The 18,819-nt window shown below is 44.3% G+C and overlaps 1 protein-coding gene across 3 annotated transcripts in view; it reads right to left on the bottom strand.

The window, feature by feature from the left end:
• The window catches only part of Nedd9 (neural precursor cell expressed, developmentally down-regulated 9), a 174,338-nt gene that overhangs the window by 22,683 nt on the left and 132,836 nt on the right, over positions 1 to 18,819 (bottom strand). For all 3 annotated transcript variants that reach the window (XM_027948099.3, XM_071613683.1, XM_027948100.2), the window contains one exon: positions 5,512 to 5,958. In XM_027948099.3, coding sequence (XP_027803900.1) covers positions 5,512 to 5,958 — 447 coding nt within the window. The remainder of the gene's footprint in view (positions 1 to 5,511; positions 5,959 to 18,819) is intronic.

Below are 18,819 nucleotides of genomic sequence, written 5' to 3' on the forward strand. Positions count from 1 at the left end.
ATGCTAATACTTTGCTAAATGGCTAGCCCCTGCCTTAATGTAGTTGATAATTTAATCCCAAAGTGATCTTTAGAAGGAGGCAAAGCGAATCTAATTCCACCAGTTAGAATTAAAGCAACAGGTCCAAAGAATGATCATAGAAACACATATAATAATAACTCTCTGTGTGGATCAAGCATGAAATGGGTACACTTGGGTGGCAGTTTTACTGATTTCTGAAGCAGAAAAATGAGGTATTTTAGATCTTTGTAGGCATTTTCCTTTGGGTGCATGTGAAGACTCCAATTCAAACCGAATATCTATATTAGGTAGAATTTTTTCTTTTGAAATATTGAAAACTTTTTTCTTTTTTTGTAATCCAGCTTTTCAAATGATTGGACTCTGAGTAACTCATTTAATTTAGAATTGCCTCTGAGTTCTTGGCAATCATGATGCATATTTAGAAATTTTTGCAAAGTGACAAAAATCTAACTTACAAATTGTTTTCAAATGTAACCGAATAGTCACGAACCCTAAATATAACAACTAACGAGGCTGACATGATGCTGTTTCCTGGACGTTTGTCTAAATGTTTACTAATTTCTACTTTGTAGTTCTTGCATTTCATATTTTTGGAGACAAAACTTCATTTTATTTACTCATTATTATTATTAGTCTTTTTATTTTGTTTAAATCAGTTCTTAAACATCCTTGTAGGTCCTGGGCACTCTGCCCACAAGGTCTAATGGATAAAACAGCCCTGCTCACAAAACCCAGGGTGAAAAAGACCAATGAAATTAAGTAAAGGCGTCAGTGTATATGGTTTTCGGATACCTTTGGGAGTTTTTTTACCACTCCCCCTCCACAGAATGCTTGCACAACTACATGCTCAAAGGACACGATACATATGCTAGCAACTATGTGTATGTTCAGTACATGCAAAGAAACACAGATTGACATAGTTCAAGAAAAACTCTGGGAAAAGAAAGAAACACAAGGAGGGGGACTCATTTTTAGACCCGTGCTATGCTCAGCACTGTGCCTGGGGATTTCTGGATATCATTCCATCCACTTCTCACAACAGCCCCTTGAGATAAACACAATTATGCCCATTTTACAGATAAAGGAACCAACACTGAGGGAAGGTCTGTGACCTGTCAAGGGATACACAGCCAAGAAGAAACACAACCAGGAGTGGGGATTCACCCTGAAACCCACGCTCCTCCTCAACACTCATGCTCCCTGTGTCTCATGAAAGGTGGGATGACAGGACTTCCTCTCTCAGCCTCAATGCTGATTTAATGAGTGATGAATGTCAGTGAATGGGGTTGGGATGCAGGAGGGTGGGTAGAGCCCGGGGTTTCCCACAGACAGAGAAGGGAGAGGAGGCAGGATTCACTGTCTTTTTTTTTTTTTTTTTTTAATTCAGTGATTCATTGGTAGTAAAAACTGTGGTGGGCAAAACTTCTGAAGCCCACAGTTTATGGTGACATTGAGGGAATTTTGAACTATGGAAAGTCCCAAAAACTCAATCATGTTGGGACCTATCCAAGCCCCTGCATCCTCCCTTTATAGTGTTTCTCAAAGTGTAGTCCTGGCCCACCCCACCCCAGAACTATGCAAGGAGCTCAGTCAAGTGCAGATTCAAGGGCCCCCACCTAGACCCACTGCATGACGCTCTCTGAGAGAAAGGGCCTGGGAATCTGCACTTTAACTCACCTCCCCCACCTCCCTGGGTGAGTCTCTGTTCACTAAAGTTTTAAAGTGATGTTTGTGTGATTCAAAACCATATGCCAACTGGGGGGGGGGGGGTGGCACACACCTGAGATCCCCGTGACTAGGGAGACTGAGGCAGGAGGATCACAAGTTCAAAGCCAGCCTCAGCAACTCAGCAAGGCCCTGAGTAACTTAGTGAAACCCTGGCTTCAAAATAAAAAATAAAAAGGACTGGGGATGTAGCTCAGTGGCAAAGTGCCCCTGGTTTCAATCCCTAGCACAAAGGAAAACAAACAAACAAACAATAACAAGAAGATTCCACTGTGTTCTCATCTTCTTGCTGAATGACTCTTAGGGAGCATAGCTTAAGCCATCAGGAACGTCTAGTTCTAGGTTTATTACCATGTCCCAGATGCAAAACTAGAAAGAAAAAAAAAATGAGCCTGTGAGCAAAGTAAAGGTTAAAAGGGAAAACAAGCAAATTGCTTGACTAGAGAGTCAGTAAAACTGCTGAAATGAGAACTCACACCAAGCCAAGCCAGAAAGAAAAGACCAGGCCTGATCTCAGGCAAGGAGATGACCCCTTGGGGCCTTAAGTGCAGCCACCCACTGAGAAGCTACATGGCAAGGAAGATGCTGGCAGAAGTCAAGATAGTCACTTTTACCTGGAAAAGCTGCTAAAGGTTCTCCTCTAGGAAAGGAAAGAAGGAAGGGAGGAAGGGAGGAGGGAGGAAGAGTGAGTGGGGCGGGAGAGAGGGAAGGAGGGAGGGAGGAGTAGGAAGGAGGATGGAGTAGGAGGGGGGAGGAGAAAGAAGAAGAAAGAAGGAGGTGGAGTGGGGGTGGGAAGGAAGGAAGGAGAGGTCAGTTCACCCCTGGGTCCTGTGAGCCTTGATCTCTGGGACAGTGCGCTAGGTCATGTGTCCTAAAGACCCAAAGGCACTGAGCTGCTTCAAGGGGAGGTCAGGGTATCACAGAGGGTGCATGAAGCTAGGCCCTTCCCTCCTACTCTTCCTGTTCTGGCCACCATTTTACTCCAGAGCCCAAGGGCCCTGGGCTACTGCTGCGGGTACTCCCCAGGACAGCTCTGCCTGTCCCTGGAGGGCTGGCAGAGGTCCCTTTCACAAGTTGAACTGCTCCTACAGACTCCCCCTTTCCTTTGGCTAAACACAGAATGTTCCACAGAATGTAGAATTAACAGAACAGAACAGCACAGGGAGGGACTGCCTGAGAGCCACCCCAGTCCTGTGGCCCCTGGACATCCACGCAAGGGAACGTGAGTCACAGCCTTTGGCCTCAGAGAGGACTAGCGCCCTGGAGAAAATCATGCACAGTCACAGCGTGCACAACAAGAAGTTGGAGGTGTTGGACTACTCCGACTTGGAACTCAAAAGGTTGAGTCTGAAAAGGAAAACACGTCACCTTCCTGCCAAGATAAACTGTGATGAAAGCTAGGACCCTCCACCTTTCAGCCCAGCACTTCCTGTCCCGGCCACCCCCCATCTGCCCTGCACCAGCTCACGCTTGCTATTTTTAAGGTGCAAGCAACCAAGACTAAGAAAAGCTATTTATTTATAGTCACACCTTTCAACTGTTCTTTTTCCCCCAGAGAAAGAGGGGTGGGGGGAGAGGGAGAGCAAGCAGGTCTGGCTTTCCCTTTGCATCCAAAATCGCTGGGGCAAGAAGGACTTTGAAAGGTCAAGACTTCAACTATCGCCCCCGCCAGAGATTGATGTCCTGGGGAATGCTAAGTCGGAAGGCTGTTCCTGGCTTCTTCAAGAATTCCTCCTCCTAGACGCACACTCGGATCACATGCGCTTGAGAAGTGTTTTGTTAGAGCATACTTTTTTGTATCAAAAAAGTGCTTAGAAAATGCGTCAGTGGTCTTGTTATTTAGCCGAGGTGCAGAATGAATTTAACACAATCATGCTATGTGCCTGTATAAATACACCACTGTGAATTCCACCTTGATGTGTAAAGCACCAATCAAAAATAAGTAAATGAGCAAAGGAAAGGAAGATCAGTAGAGAATAGGGAGAGGGTGGAGGGGCGGGTAAGGAGGGAACTGGGGATTGATAGGGAATAAATAAAAACCCATGCATGTATGATTCTGTCAAAATGAACCCAATTATTATATACAACTCTATCCTCTAATTAAAAGAATGTTATATGGATGAAAAATAATAAAGGAATTCAACAATAAATCTCCCCTCCCCCATTTTTTTCAACTAAAGTTTCTAGAGCCATGCAAGTAGATATTCCCTAATTTGCATGGGTTTGGAAGTTCAGCCTTTGTACTAGATTTGTTTGAGGGAGGGCCCATCTATAACATCTGTATTTAGTTTTCTAAGAGCCAATCGGCTCGTTCTGCCACCTAACTTCATTATCCCTCTTGTAATTTGGAGATATTTTCTTGTCCTATTAAATCAGTCCATTCTTTATACCAAACCTCAAAGAACCCACTGGAATTTGCAAGTTAATGGAAGGGAAGCTCCGCCCCTTGTAACGCACACCAACGCATCAGCCTGGTTTGGGCTGTTGTCACCAAAAGCCCACTGACATTCATCTTCATAGCACATGTACCCACCCTGCATTATTGTGTTTTACTGTGTCCCTCACTACAGTGTAGACACCACGAAGCCTTCTTCACCCCTTGGTTCATCACAAGCATCAAAAATATACCAAATGTTCACCATTCGTCTTCAGTTAACACATTTCTATTTATTGAAAATTGTTGTAGTATTCCAGATTATAAGGGTGACGAAAAGCTCTCCACCTGCTATGGTTTGGGTGTGGTCTGAGTGTCCCCCAAGGGTCTACTGTGATTAAAGGCTTGATTTCTAGTGTGTGAAGTGATGGAAACCTTGGGAGGGGCCTACCAGGAGGTCCTCAGCCTTTGGAGGTGTGTCCTCTGAAGGACTGTGGGACCCCAGTCTCTCTCTCTCTTTAGCTTCCTGTTTGGTGACATAAACTCTTCCACACATAGCTTCTTGAGCCATGATGTGGCTGTCGCTGAGAGGGCCCTCACCAGATCTCAGCCAATGCCAGTGTCATGCCCTTGATCCTCCCAAACTGCAAGCTCAATAAATGTTTTCTCTTTATAAAGTTAGCTGCCTCTGATATTTAGTTATAGTGATGGCATGCTGATTAATGTATCATCCCTTTCTTTTCTTTTTTTAAACTTGATGTCTTCCTAAATATCTAAGCTCCACTCTTTTTACTCCCTGGCATTATTAACAGGAATAACTTCAAGGATGTAGGGATGGCTTCTTTCCAAATCCACTAGTACCTGTGTATTTTAAATGAGTCCAGCTTTAGTCCCTAAAGAATAAGTTAGTGCTGTGATCTACTCCTGGCTTTTTCTCTGTTTCTACTTCCCTGGTGGGTTCTCTGTCCAGTCAAGCCAGTGGGCTTATGATCTAGCTTTTGGTCAAGGAAGGATCACTACTGGATCACAAGATTTGGTGCTTTGTGTCCCTCAAGGAAGAAAAGATAAAATGGGAGACTATTTGAGCAGAGAATCCAGGATCCAGAAGCAGTTCTATCGGAAAGATGGAGAAAAACAATTCTGTGATCCAGGACGACCCAGGAACTTAGAATGGCTGTGGACCAAGACCATTTGGCCCATGATAGTTGAAGAAAATTCTGTTGACGGATGAATGGTGAAATGAGGCAAAAATAAAATAAATCAAGGATGTCTGAGTTGGGGCATATTGACTCTTGGGTAGTTTTCACTTATTATTTTTGGAACATTTCTGTTGCCCCAGATGCAATGGGAAAAGAAAGTGAGTAGGGACAAAATTCTAGTTAGTCACTTACCTTTTTACTTAAGTGGGGGCCGTTGGTGCTCCCGATGCTTCTCTGTCCTGAAGGTGGTACTTGATATACATCTTGTTCTTGGGTGCCATGCCCCGTGGGTACTTGGTAAATTCCCTGGTTCTGGTGGGAAGGTGGCACCTGGTAGATAGTGTCCCGAGATGCCGCCTGTGAATTGGGCACCTGGTAGAGTTTCTGTTGGGCAAAGCTCTGGTGCGTAGGTCCAGACATGGGCTGGTCGTGACTGGGCGGGGCGTCCTGCACAGGACCGATCAGAAGCTTCACCCGGTTGCCAGGGACGATGCCTTGCCGTCCGTGTAGGGAGCACAGCCACCATCCTTCCAGTCCCCCGGTATTCTGCTCTATGACAGTTAGGATGTCCCCCTTGCGAAAGGCCAGCTCCTCAGCACACTCTGGGACATTGTCATATAAGGCCCTTGCCATGAGATTCTAGGAAGAAAAAAAAAAAGGGAAATCACTTTAGTGTGTTCAATCCGTCTCTTTTATACCGACAGCCCATGCTCTCAGGGAGACGCACACTTCCTGGAAAAAGAGAAGAAGAAATCTGAACAAGAGCCTGTAAAGAGAAAAACAGATGGGCAGACATAAGACAGATACACACACTGTGTCTGCCACCAATGACATCAGACTACCTCCTCCGAAAAGCTCGAGACACCGGGAGAGATCTTTCCTCTACTTGTAGATGTTGTGCCAAGGAATTATGAGTAGCCCTGTCGAAGAGTCAGAGAATGGTTCTCTAAGCAAAATGGTCTTCTTCCTTTCTAAAATAAGCTCAAGGGCGGGGGGGGGGGTCGGAGAAAACCTACTCCTAGATGGACCACAATGGACATCTCTCAATTTTGTCAAAGAAAATCCTACATAACACACACTACACACAGCATGGCATCTATATTCAGTGTTGCAATGTAAAGAGAAGTACTTTCATAAGTGCCTTGACAAGGCTCCAAAAGATCATCCCCTGAGACGCTCGAGAGGACTTGGATATGGGGAGACTCTGCAGGCAGGACAGAGAGACGTGCCAGGATAATGAAGCACAGAGGGATGTGCAGCAGTAGTCTCTATCTCTGGCTTTGACAGCCGGAGCGACAAGGAATTTATTCACACGTAGGCAGAAGCCAAGATCATTCGATCTTCTGCTCATACCTCTCCTGAATTCCTTGTCTTGCCACTTTATCACCTACTTCTTGGATCTCGCCCTTCACATCTGAGAGCTATGCCTTCCTCTTTCGTGGGTCTTTGTATGAAGGCCCGTCTGGCTCGCCCAGGGCTAAGCAGCCAGCCAAAGCAGGCGGTGGGCAGGCAGTGGGCAGGCAGCGTGAGCTGACATTCCTGGAAGCCTTTCAAAGGCTCTGACGATCTCATTCCTTGGCGTTAGTCACGTTTCCCAGCACGCTGGCAGCCGTGACTGCGTGCCTGTCCCCTTCCAGGCGCGCGGAGAAGTTGGGGAACATTGTAAATTCATCGCAGGCACTCAGAAAATTAAAAGTGATCCCTAGTGCTTCGTTAAATTGTTTGGATGCACTTAATGTCACTGTGGTGGGGATCCTTTATGGAAGAAAGGACTGCTGATGGGCTGGGGCATTCTTGCAACTGGCTTTCACAATGTATTTGTGGAATTTGGGGCTGTGTTTTGTACTTTTGTCCCCTTTTCTAAAAATGTGGACTTGATCCTTCAGCTTTGGGATTTTCATTTCTTTAAAACAGACGTACGTTAATCGTCTTCCCGGTACTGTGCCTGTAAGCTCAGGTCTTGCATACGGGCTTCTTTGCCGTGGAGCGGCCCTGGATTTGAGGGACCTGTCTGGTCAGTGGTTGGAAGGGATCCAATGCTACTACCGTCAGCCAAGCTCCTTTTAGCCAGCACAACTACTTAAGGAAGGGAGATAAAGCCACAGATGTCAGTCCCCAGGAGGCTCTGTGGTGGTCTTCAAGGAGAGGACTGAAATCCTTATGCTTTTCGAGAGCCAGGAATCCTGTGATCTAGACAGATGAGTTTTAAGGGAATTTCAAGGGAAACCGAAGAGTCTGTGTTTCAGATGAAAGTTGTACTTGGTATATATTCCAGGAAACCCTGGGTTCCTTCTAACAATGAGAAGTTCATATACAAAAAGATAAAATCAGGTCATATTCTATCCAAGTTTGTGGAACCATCCAAGAATGTGTCATAATTATAAAATCTCCCCTTTTTTCTCTCTCTTTTCATCTTTAGGGCGTTTTATAATGAAAAAGAAAAGTCATCAGGTTACAGAGGACAAGAAGTTGATCCTTTGTACCAAACGATCTCGGGGAAGTGACTCCACCAGTTAGGCTGTGATGACAGAGCCAGGAGGGAGCTGACCACTTACTTGGTCTCAGTCCCTTTCTCCTGGGTCCATTCAACCTCTGGGAATGGCTAAAAGAAGTCCCCAGATGAAATCAGGAGTAATAGAGCTGGGGCCAGTTGATCGCTGTAGAATTACAGAAGAGAAACAGAAGACAGCGGAAAGGCAGAGTCCCACAGAACTAATGAGCATAATCAGCAGGAGACTCACAGTAGAGTTGGGTCATTTCCAACTCCATGGAACACCCTGAGGCACCAAGGAGAACACCAGACTGTGCTTGATTAGAGGCAGATAGAAACCCCTTGTGAGCATTGGGTCTAGATGCTGTTTCCTATCCCTATCCTTCCCTCCACCTGGTGAGCAGCATGCTCAGGTTTCAACAGGACATGGAGAGTCAGTCCTGGGGGAGCTTTAGAGCCCCCTACTCTGTGCTACGCTGGGCACGGTGGGTGAGTTCCCCTGACCTATGACTTCCCTCCAGTTTTCCCCCTGCCTACAGAGATTAGGGTTTAGAGCTGTTGATGTCAGGGGCCCAGCACCATCCTGACACCTGTCCATATGCTGACAGACATCCTCAGCCCTGGCTGAGCAGGAGTGGGAGCAGTTTAACCTCTGTGCAAGCTTTAGAGAGCCCATGTCTGTACCCAGCCACTCTCCAGCACAACAGGTGACAGCTGTGGAGACCTTAGAGACCACAGGGCCCGACATTTCTACTTCACAGGTGAAGACACAGGTCTGGGGAGCCAGTTCATCATTTGCCTGAGGTCACACTTTGGTGTCAGAAATGGAAATAGAACTGGAGTCTAGAAGGCTAAGCTGTCTTAGTTGTGACTCGATGTCTTAGCTGGGCTCAATTCCATTACCGATTCATCAAATCATTATTGATCTAATAGAGGGTTCTGAAAATGGCCAATTCTTTTCATGCCTATAGAATAAATGGATTCCTGGTTTGGGGATTCTGACTGTGTTTCTTGGGCTAATCATACCTCTTTTTTATGTCTTGGTCATAGGTAGTGCCCATCTCATGGGTTTACTGTGAGGATTTTTTGGGGGGCAGGGGTACTGGGGATTGAAGCCAGGGCTGGGTGCTTTACTACTGAGCCACCTACCCAGCCCATTTTATTTTATTTTTTAAAATTTTGAGACAGGGTCTTGCTAAGTTGCTTAGGGCCTCACTCTGTTGCTGAGGCTGGCCTCAAACTTGTAATCCTTCTGCCTCAGCCTCCTGAGGCTGGGGATCATGGGCATACGCCACTGTACTTTGGCCTCAGGAACCTTACTTTACCTCCTCTCAGTTCTCAATCAAAGGTTAGTCCTATCTAAGGGAGATATGTTATATATAAAATATAAGGAGGTGCAAGAAGTTAATGATTTTCCAAGTCACCTGGTAAGAAGGTCTTAGGACTGGGATAAGGAGCCTGACCTCCTGCCTCTAGGTCCTGAACTTGGACAGTTTATATATATATATATATATATATATATATATATATATATATATATATATATATATAATATCTCCCTTAGATAGGACTATATTTCTCTTATTCCCCATTACATTTTGGAAGAACTATATCTCAAAGCAACATTTCTCTGAATTTATAGGGGAGTCACCTCTCCTGGTATATTTCTCTACAAATGGTAATAATGAAACCATGGGGTACCTTCAAAAGACCCTTGAAGACAAAATAATAATAGTAAAAATCCTAAAATGATCTTACTTGATAAAATATGGATAAATGTCACCAGATCCCAGCAGAATACAATACATCATTAGAAAGGAGGGAAAGCCACGTGTAAAGAGCTTGGTTTTTATGCGCTGTATTTGGTGTTGGAGCAAGAGTTCAGCACAAAGACAGAAGCCAGATTAAATTCAGCCGGAACACCCCTGATCAGATGTCATTCAAAAGTGACAGACTCCTAAGACGGTCAACCAAGAGTTAATTCTTCCAGCAAGGAGAACTGGAGGGATCCTTTTTTTTTTTTTTTTTTTTTTTAGAGCAAAGATGTGATTGCTTGAGCCCAGAGAGTCAGAAGCTGATTATCTGATCATCTTAGAAAAACCCCAGAAAGGAGACAGCATGCACCCACCTGCTGAAGGTAGAAGCCCAAGGGTTGCAGAGTCTCTTCACAACCTGGAAGCCAATCAGCAGGCCCTGTGTCCCACCTCCCCACCTCTCCTAGTTCAGGTCCTCAGCGACTCTCTAATTCTTTTTCTGGAAGTTCAGGAAATTGCTTCCCACCTGGTTCTCCTGCATGTAACTCCTTTCTGCCTTAAAACCCAGAGTAGTTATCTTTCCAAAACCCAGCTGATTCCCTTCCATTTCTCTATCTTTTTACAGGATAGCTTGTGTCATCCCCCTTCAAGGCTGTGAACCCCTGAAGTTCAGGGGTGCTAATTCCTTTTGCATTTCCAGAACTTCGGCCCTCTATCTGAAACCAAATGCATACTCATTCAACGTTTGCTCAATTGAAATCCATTTTCTGGCCTCTGATATCCTGTTTCTCCACAGGAAGGGCAAAAATCGCTTTTTTAGAGAATTCAGCAAGACATTTGGTTCAAAATTCTCAGATGGAACTGTTGGAAGGAAGACGAACCAAGCAGAAAGACAAATGGTATATCCAAGTCACTCAGGCCTGACAGCCAGAGAATATGGGAGACAGCAAGCAGGAAGGTGCCTGCCCCTCCCTATTTAAACAGGACAATGACGCAGATGGGAGCCTGACCCCCCTGAACCTGGTGTTCGCAACTACTGAGCAAACAGGAAGGCCAAGAGGAACTGACCATCCCAGTGAGATGAAAATACAATGATCTCTTTAAAGAGTCTTTTCTCCCTGTAGCTTAGCAATCTGCATCTGGGGGTAGGTGACAGAGCACCATTCAAACACTTTGCCAGAATGTCTGGGTTCTGCTGTCCCTGGTTCCCAAGCTGTGTCTGAGGAGGGGGAAGAAAATGCTTTGCAACTGGCCAGAACTGCCAGTACCAAGCGCTCAGGTCACATGAGGCTCCCCCTAGGCTCCCCAAACCCTCCCTGCCTGTCCCGTCCCCACTGCTATCAAAATGTCAAGAAAGCTTATTGCCAGGGAAATTATCTGCTTGTCCCAATATAGAGAGGTGTGACGTGTAATTTCCATGACCATTCATACTGCTCTTTGAAGAGAAATGAGACAATGGCTGGTGTGTCACTAAGACCGATAGCATCATCAATGGCTGGCTTCCTCTTATTATTTTTTACTTCATTCTATATTTATGCAGGAGATCTTGCCAAAGCCTCTGGGCTGCCACATTCTTCACAACACGACTTTCCTGCACACCCCCCTCCCCCTCCCCCCCGCCACCCGCCCGAATTTCAGCCCTGGACTATGGTGGACTCACATGCGTGCGCCACAGGCACACAGAGGACAGACCCTGAGAAACTGACCCGCTAAAGGAAATGGCCATTGTCAAGGAAATCAGTCCTAAAGGAAGCTGCTGGGGGATGAACACCATCCAGGTCAGCCTCAGGGCACGCTGACAGGAGAAAGAAAGGCTCTTGGGCTTTTGTGGAACCTGACAAAAATCAGCTTTAGCTGGAGGACCAGGAGATCATTTGGGCTATATTCCTCCTCTCCCTCCCATCATCTTTACCTCTAGGAGAGAAGGGGATGTGGGCTTTCCCCCAAAGAAGGAAACAGCCATTCTTAGAACACAGGATACCTGTAAGTGTCAGGATTTTGATTCTTGCAATACTTGGTTTACAGCTAGGTTCTGGAATGTTGAATTTTGGGGGGTTGTATCCTCTCGATGTTCCTAAGTAGCAGACAAGAAACTTTCAAGTACAGGGATTAGAAGACAGAATATGATACAACCTGCATGTTTTCCGGGAATAGCCGTCACCTGCATTTTGACATACTTTCCAGGGGATGATCTGAATGAGCACACAGACAGGCAACAGCAGGCTCCTGCCAGGTCCCATGAGTTGTACTTCTGACTCTGGTGAGGCGTGATCCACATTTCCCACAAAAGAGTCCTCTGGCACCTGGACTGAGTTTCAACCAATGATTTTTATTTTCAGGAAAATGGTTGCAGAGTTTAGATGAGGATCTTGGACCCTCTCTGAATCTTCATGTTATTCACTCTGCCCCACACACTCAAGTTTTCTTAGATTCCCCAGCTTTGTGAACCTTAGTCACAACATTATGTTTTGAGCATTTCCTAGTGGGAGGTGCTTAAGACAGGTGATATTAGACCTCTGCCTTCCAAAGGTACCCTTTGACACGGCATGAGACACCATGAATAATCTCTGCACTGTGGGGCAGCTCCCTGTGTGCAGTTGTGCATGGACTCCTGGGTTCAGGAATCTTAACATTCTTCCACTCGGACCTATTCCTATTTGGGGAGGAATCGCCTAGAACCCAGCATTATTGTGATAGCTCATATACCAAAGTGACATCACTTCTTGAGACCTGGTGGAAAGATTCAATGCTCATTGTAAATTTGAATATTTGAATCTCTGAAAGAAATTTCAGTCTGAGCAGATTGAGTAATATAATATGAATGAACAGCATAGCTGCGAGATTAGAAAGTGTTTCCTCAAATGGCTCTTCTCCTTCCCTGCCTTTTAAGGCCTCAAGTTGGCAGGTAGGTGTGCAACTTCACAGCTAACTTTATTTCCTAACGCATGGTGGAGGATTGATCCTTAAGCAAAATAAATTAGCTTCTCTTCACAAATCTGATGATCATAAGTTTTACATATGTGTGTGTGTGTGTGTGTATAGTTTAATTCTCTACTCATCTGTGGTCTTTGAGATTTACCTAAGCAGTTTCCAAGGATCTTAAAGAAGATGGAAGAGCACCTAGGTTTCTATGGGTATTAGAACTAGTTGACCAGAACTGACTAGAGTAGAATTTTAGAACAAGAAGAGACCATTCTAACCCTGTCTCTTTGTTTTGCAGCCTAAAGGGTCTTAGATTAGATTAGCAGCAGAGCCAGAGATAGCATCTGGTTCCCCTTCTCATCTCCTCCTGGGCCAGAATGCCCTTCCTAAGACTCTTTTCCATCTTGGAATTTAGCACTGTTGCTCTTAAGCCTTGGAATTTATAAGCATTTGTCCCAGGTTGCCTGGTTTTGATAACTTTCAGTATAGTATATTGGCAAAGGATCAAAAACACGGGGCAGGCACAAACTCTTTTCAGGGTTTTTGTCCCCAGATAAATCTGACAGGCGCCACATAATGATGAAGGCCTGACACTCTGACACCCACTCACCCAAAAGATAGGCTTTATTAACAATAAAACAACCACCTGGATCCCAGCCAACGTTATAGTGCTGGCACCAGATCACATCTATCTGCCTGTCTAGACAAATCCCTCTAACATACAGGTACTCGGGGAAGAGAAATGAAAATTAAGTTATAAAGGAGTAGGAGACTCCGATCTACTCTGTTATGGTATATTTCCAAAAATGATATCACTTCTCCAAAGTCAAAACTCACAAGTTATGACATCTAATAAAGTTATCTGAAAAAAGGAAAAGATCTTTCTATTCTCACATTCCATGTGCTCTTCCCACAAGGACGCAGGCAGCCCCACCCGTGCCAACACGTGCACCTATTGGCAAGCGTTGTCTGTCTCCCAGGATTCAGCTGGTGAGACTGGGATGCTACCTTTGATGGAAGGGTTTTAGATGTCACCTGACCTGGGTTTGATGCCTGATTGCTAATATCCACCCACCCTGTGAGGTCCTCAAAGAGTTTTAAAACATGGATTCACACTCTTGGCTGAGGGGTGTGTATGTCACATTCTGTCAGCATTACTGCTGCTGAGCTGTCTCGAGGAAAAACCTTTAGAAGTTGTAGCTTCTCAGCAGAGAGGAGAGATGGCAGCGGCAAATGGAGCAGAAGCAAACCTCAGAGTGGAATTGTTCAGTGGGTAGGTGTACGGACAAGCTCCTGCTTGTTATATGTCAGCTTAGGCGAACAAAATAGCTTTCTTAAGAGCTAGTTCTAGATGCATGTTCCAAGATTAGATGTATATGCAGAAAGAGAAGCCAGAGGAAGACTTTGAGAACGTGTTACCTCAGAAATGGTTTGCGGGTTTTACACTTGGCCTTGGAAAGATCTTGTGCTTCTTAGTATTTTGTGGTATTCACATGGACACATTAGGGCTAAGCCTGAAAGAGGAAGTTGCTTTTTGCTTGAGACCTGTTACCTTAAGTTCAACCTCAATCATAATAAAAATCTATGCTTCCATCACATAAAACCTGTAGGGCAATTATTTCTTTTAAGCAGAAGAAAGTAGGAGAAATTAGAACAGTGGTTGTCAGCCCATAGAGGGGGTTTTGAACCACCAGGGGACAAAATGTTTGGAGACGTGGTTTAGATGTCGCAGTGTGACTGTGTGTGGATGGTTGGGGCATCTAATGAAGAGACCCCTGGGATGCTGTTAAACATCCTATGGTGCACATGACAGCACCCCTCTTCACCTCTCCTCAAAGAATTATACAGTCCTAAATGTCAATTGTGTTGAGGCTGAGAAACCCCGGATGGGGAGATGGGCCCTGGACTGAATTAGGAGAATCTGGTCTCAGTCCTCACATTGCAAGACCAGTGGCAATGAAATGCCTGCCTTTTGCACCTCTGTTTCCCCATCTGCAAAGTGGGGATACTAAACATGTTCCTTATAAAATATCACAAGGAATCATGAAGTCATACAGGTGAAACACTCTGATTTCTTCAGAAGAAAGAGTCTCCATAGAATCAGAGCACAGTTATTATTCCTGCATTCTGATGAGCTCATGAAAAGGTGTCTTAAGAACCATATTCCTCCCCCTCAAAAAAAAAAAATAATAATTCCTCCGGGAAAAAAAAAAAAACAAACCAGAAATGATCTCATCATAATTGCACCTGCCACACCAAAAGGCAGACACAGTTCAGAGAAACAAAATTCCTTCCCTTCAGCGATGAACTAAGCTGCGTCTGTAATTAAGATCTTAATAAGGGAGGCAGGAGGCTTGAGCTGGACGCTGCGGGCTATGAGCAGGGAGTCACCTCGCCAGGTTTACAACAAGAACAACTGAAATACAATCCCCTTCAGCACCTCGAACTCTCAGGTGTTCCAAACGAGTCCATATTTCAAAATGTGCTTGTTTTCATTTCTAAAGATGCCTATTTTTCTAAAGGAAAAATGAAAGGAGAAACTTAGTGTTCACAAATAAATGTTATTTATGACTCTCTACTAAGAATTCACCTAAATCTACTTTTTTTTTTTTTTTTTTAAATACCCTTAGATAGTTTCCTGCAGAAGGCTGTCATAAGGGAGATGGGATAATGCCTTTGGTGGTTGATTGATCTCTGGAGCAGCTTATGTGGACCATCTATGGAGTGACCATGTGTTCCTGAACTTTCTATGACGATCCCCAGTTTCAAATATCCTTTCCACTGTCAAGCCATATGTCCCACTGATTGGTTTGTAAAACATGGATACCTTCCCAAAGAAATTACATATGCTCTAAACAAAGACCAAGGATAGACATGCAAGTAGGTTTCTTGCTTGTGGATTTGCCTTGGTTGAATTTAGGATTTGAGAGAAAGTAAGACAGGTAGTGGTAAGAGTCTGTGATTCGGGCAATGAATGTGTCTTCTGATTGACAAGATGATCTTTATAAGGAAATGAGATATATGTCCAGGGCCTGTGGGCCTCTGGGAGGTCGTCAGGAAGTCCTGCTTTATAGTTAATGGGGTTATGAAGAGAAATAAGATTTGGGGGCTGTACTTCCATTTAAAGGCTCATCACATTGAGCTCTGAGCAAAGAGGATCTGAGATTCAAAGACCACTCCAGGAAGAGAGGGCTTTACGTTTTTGCTGTTGCTGTGCATTCATTGGTGCAATAATATGGCAATACTTCTGATCCACAACTAGGAATGAGAACAGTGAAAATACTTGACAGATGATTGACATATCCTGACACTAAAGACGATGAACTCCAAGAAGGCTCCAGTGTCTATACGTCCATGCAACTGCCATTCCCTGTATGCTGACTTCGCACGTTATGATTATTTGGGGAGGGGGTGGTTGTTATGGGGGCAGAGAAATCCAGCTCATCATCAGTGGAGCACAGAGCCCCGGGGATGGAAAAGTGCAGAGGAGCTGGGAGTTTCAGCCACATTACCTGTGGGCTGAGGCGCTCAATTGAGGGAAACAAGCCAACAACCATGAATCAATGAGATTAAGGCTCACTCATAAGAGAGAGCATACAGTGTTTACTTTAACAAAAAGAAATTAGGAAAAATATTTGTGACACATCATACTTTCTACATCCATATTGCCTTAATACATGGAAAGGAGGTCGGACTCAATTAAACCTTTTATGTGTTTTAGTTACTGCAACTTACCATTGAACTCCACAGACAACTCCCTACTCACAAGAGTACAGAAAGGAATTAAAGTTAATTTCAAATGTAGCTAGCACAAATTTTTGTGGTTTGCAATGCTTGCACTTTTACATATTCATGGCGGCTCCATGTTTTCTTTTTTTGGTGAACATAAACATCAACAAGTCATGTAAGGAACATTTTTGGTAACATCTTATAACTATTACCTTGACGTATTAGAAATAGCAGTAGCATTTGAATTTGCAAGACCGAGAAGATTTGCCAAGAAATGTGACACCTCTAAATTACTGCACCCAACCTTTGAATAAGGATCTCGAACCACCTACTTAGACACCATTTAAACACCATCAATGGCTGTGGGGAAAGGGGCTGTTTTTCTTTCTTTCTTTTCTTTTTCTTTTTTTAAATCAACTTGGATTCAGTAGTCCATGGTGGGATCCAGGCATACATACTGGAAAAAATTTTCAACTGGCAATTTTAGTATCTCATGGTCAGCTACCCCGACTCTTTGCCTCAGCCACGAGAAGGTGCTGTCACACAGCGTCACCATCCATGCGTTTTGGGGTGCCAGTTCCACCTTCATCACATGATATGCCTTGATCCATCTAGATTGCCTGTTTACTAAAGTACCTTCTGAAAAATTCACCCTTTCCAGCTCCCCAAAGGGTAAGGGTCACCAATAAGGCCACTGATCTTAAAATGGAGATTCCTCAGGAGGAGTCTGCAGCCAGGCTGCGGTGTTCCCCCAGCCAGGCGGGTCCTCGTTAGCCAGTAAGAATCACCACAGGGAGATGACTGGAATGCTCAGAATAAATAAGATGCAAGGGGACGGGGTTGACGAAATATAAACAGGGCTTTTGGGTTTTTGTCTTCTTTCCAGGCTCCTGCTCCTCGCAATCATCTATTGCCTAGGAAACCGGCAGCTATACTCTGGCATTTTAAGTTGGAAATATTGTATTTCTTCCCAACGGCCCTGCTGCATTTGTCTTGGCAGGGAGGCCTGGTAATTAAGGCTATATGTTACTGCAGAGGAGTGTGGAGCTCCAGGACGCTGGCATTCCAAACCAATTTGTCTAGGTTTCTTTCTAACCCTAAAGTGATCTAAAAATAGAGATTTGAGACCTCTTTCTTTACATTGACATTACTCTGACTGCAGGAGGATGAGGGCAGAGTTCATCCCGAATTTCTCATGCTCCTCCCTTCTGGGATCGGAACCTACCTTTGGTTTTCTAAAACTGCTGACTTTCTCTTTTCCTCGCTGATATTTCTGTCATGGTAAACAATTCTCGTGAAGGCTCCCTCTGAAACTTGTAGCTGTATCACACTTCCATATTTATGTGCCTGCATGATTTGGATACCTGCACGATCAGCTTCTGCTAATCTTCACCTTGACCATGAAAAACTGCTGTCACACGCCATCACTATTCCTGTGTGTGTGTAGCTTATAATATCACATAAAAGCTGCCATTTGTCAAATGCCTACTATGTACCAGAAACTGTTACATATTAAATATCTAATAAGACAGACATCATTCCTCCTATCTTATTAGTAAGGAAATGGAGGTCTAAAGTAGCTTGCTGAAAATGGTATTGTTGGAAAGAAACAAAAGTGGGATTCGAAACACAACCCTTGTTCTTTCAACTGGGTCACACAGTGTTAAGACCCTTTGAAGTGGCTATTTAACTGGCTATTGTATATAGACTTTATGCAATTCAGCAGTCAATTTTCTGAGTACCTATTATGTGCAAGGTCCTGTAATTTCAGAACTTTATCAAGTCTTATTAATAACAATGAAGAAACCAAATCAACAGTATATTAGGAAGTGGGACCATGTGCCATGGGTATACTGCGAGGCCCCACACAGGGTATCTGCCTTTCCATGATACACATCCAGGCCTGGGGACACTCAACAATCTTCAAGATTACTACAATCTACAAGATCACTACCCAAGCCTAGTGACTGGGATGTGGATATAACCCTGCCACAAACTCCACACCACCCTTTCAACCTTTACGGAGCATCTATTGTCCAAGGAGAGCTGGGCTGGCTGGCATCGCCTGCTTACCCAATGCTGGGAACCGTGGTATGTATTTTACATTCACTTATTATCCCAGGCTTTAGAAAAATAGGAAGAAGTTGTTCCTGCTTTCCCTGTTCTACAGATAAAACTGAGGCTGTCCACCTAACTTGCCCAAGGTCACAGAGCTGTAAGCCACAAGAAACAAACACCCTCTGCAAAGTCCACAATTCATCTTGTCTCTAGCAGAAGAGCAGATAAAACCAAGTCCCTGCCCCTTTGAGGCTTAAGCAATCCTAGATCAAACTTCAAATTCAAGGACTTGTGCATCAGTCTGCCTCTACATACAATTAAAGGATGGCTCTCTTGTATACAATGTGGAGTATTTAAAATTGGACAGCCCAGGAGGCAACCTGAGTAGTTACAGGTTATCATGGAGGTAGCAATTTGATGAAAGGGGTTAATAAGTAAGGTATTGCTAACAGAGTAGGGCAAAGGTAAAAAAACATAAAGCCTATTTAAGGGATTATATAGCACAATCCAAGAGACAAAGGTGCTAGCTTTTGATTGCTTTATAGA

Source organism: Marmota flaviventris, chromosome 6 (genome assembly GCF_047511675.1).
Source record: "Marmota flaviventris isolate mMarFla1 chromosome 6, mMarFla1.hap1, whole genome shotgun sequence".
Taxonomy (NCBI): Eukaryota; Metazoa; Chordata; class Mammalia; order Rodentia; family Sciuridae; genus Marmota; species Marmota flaviventris.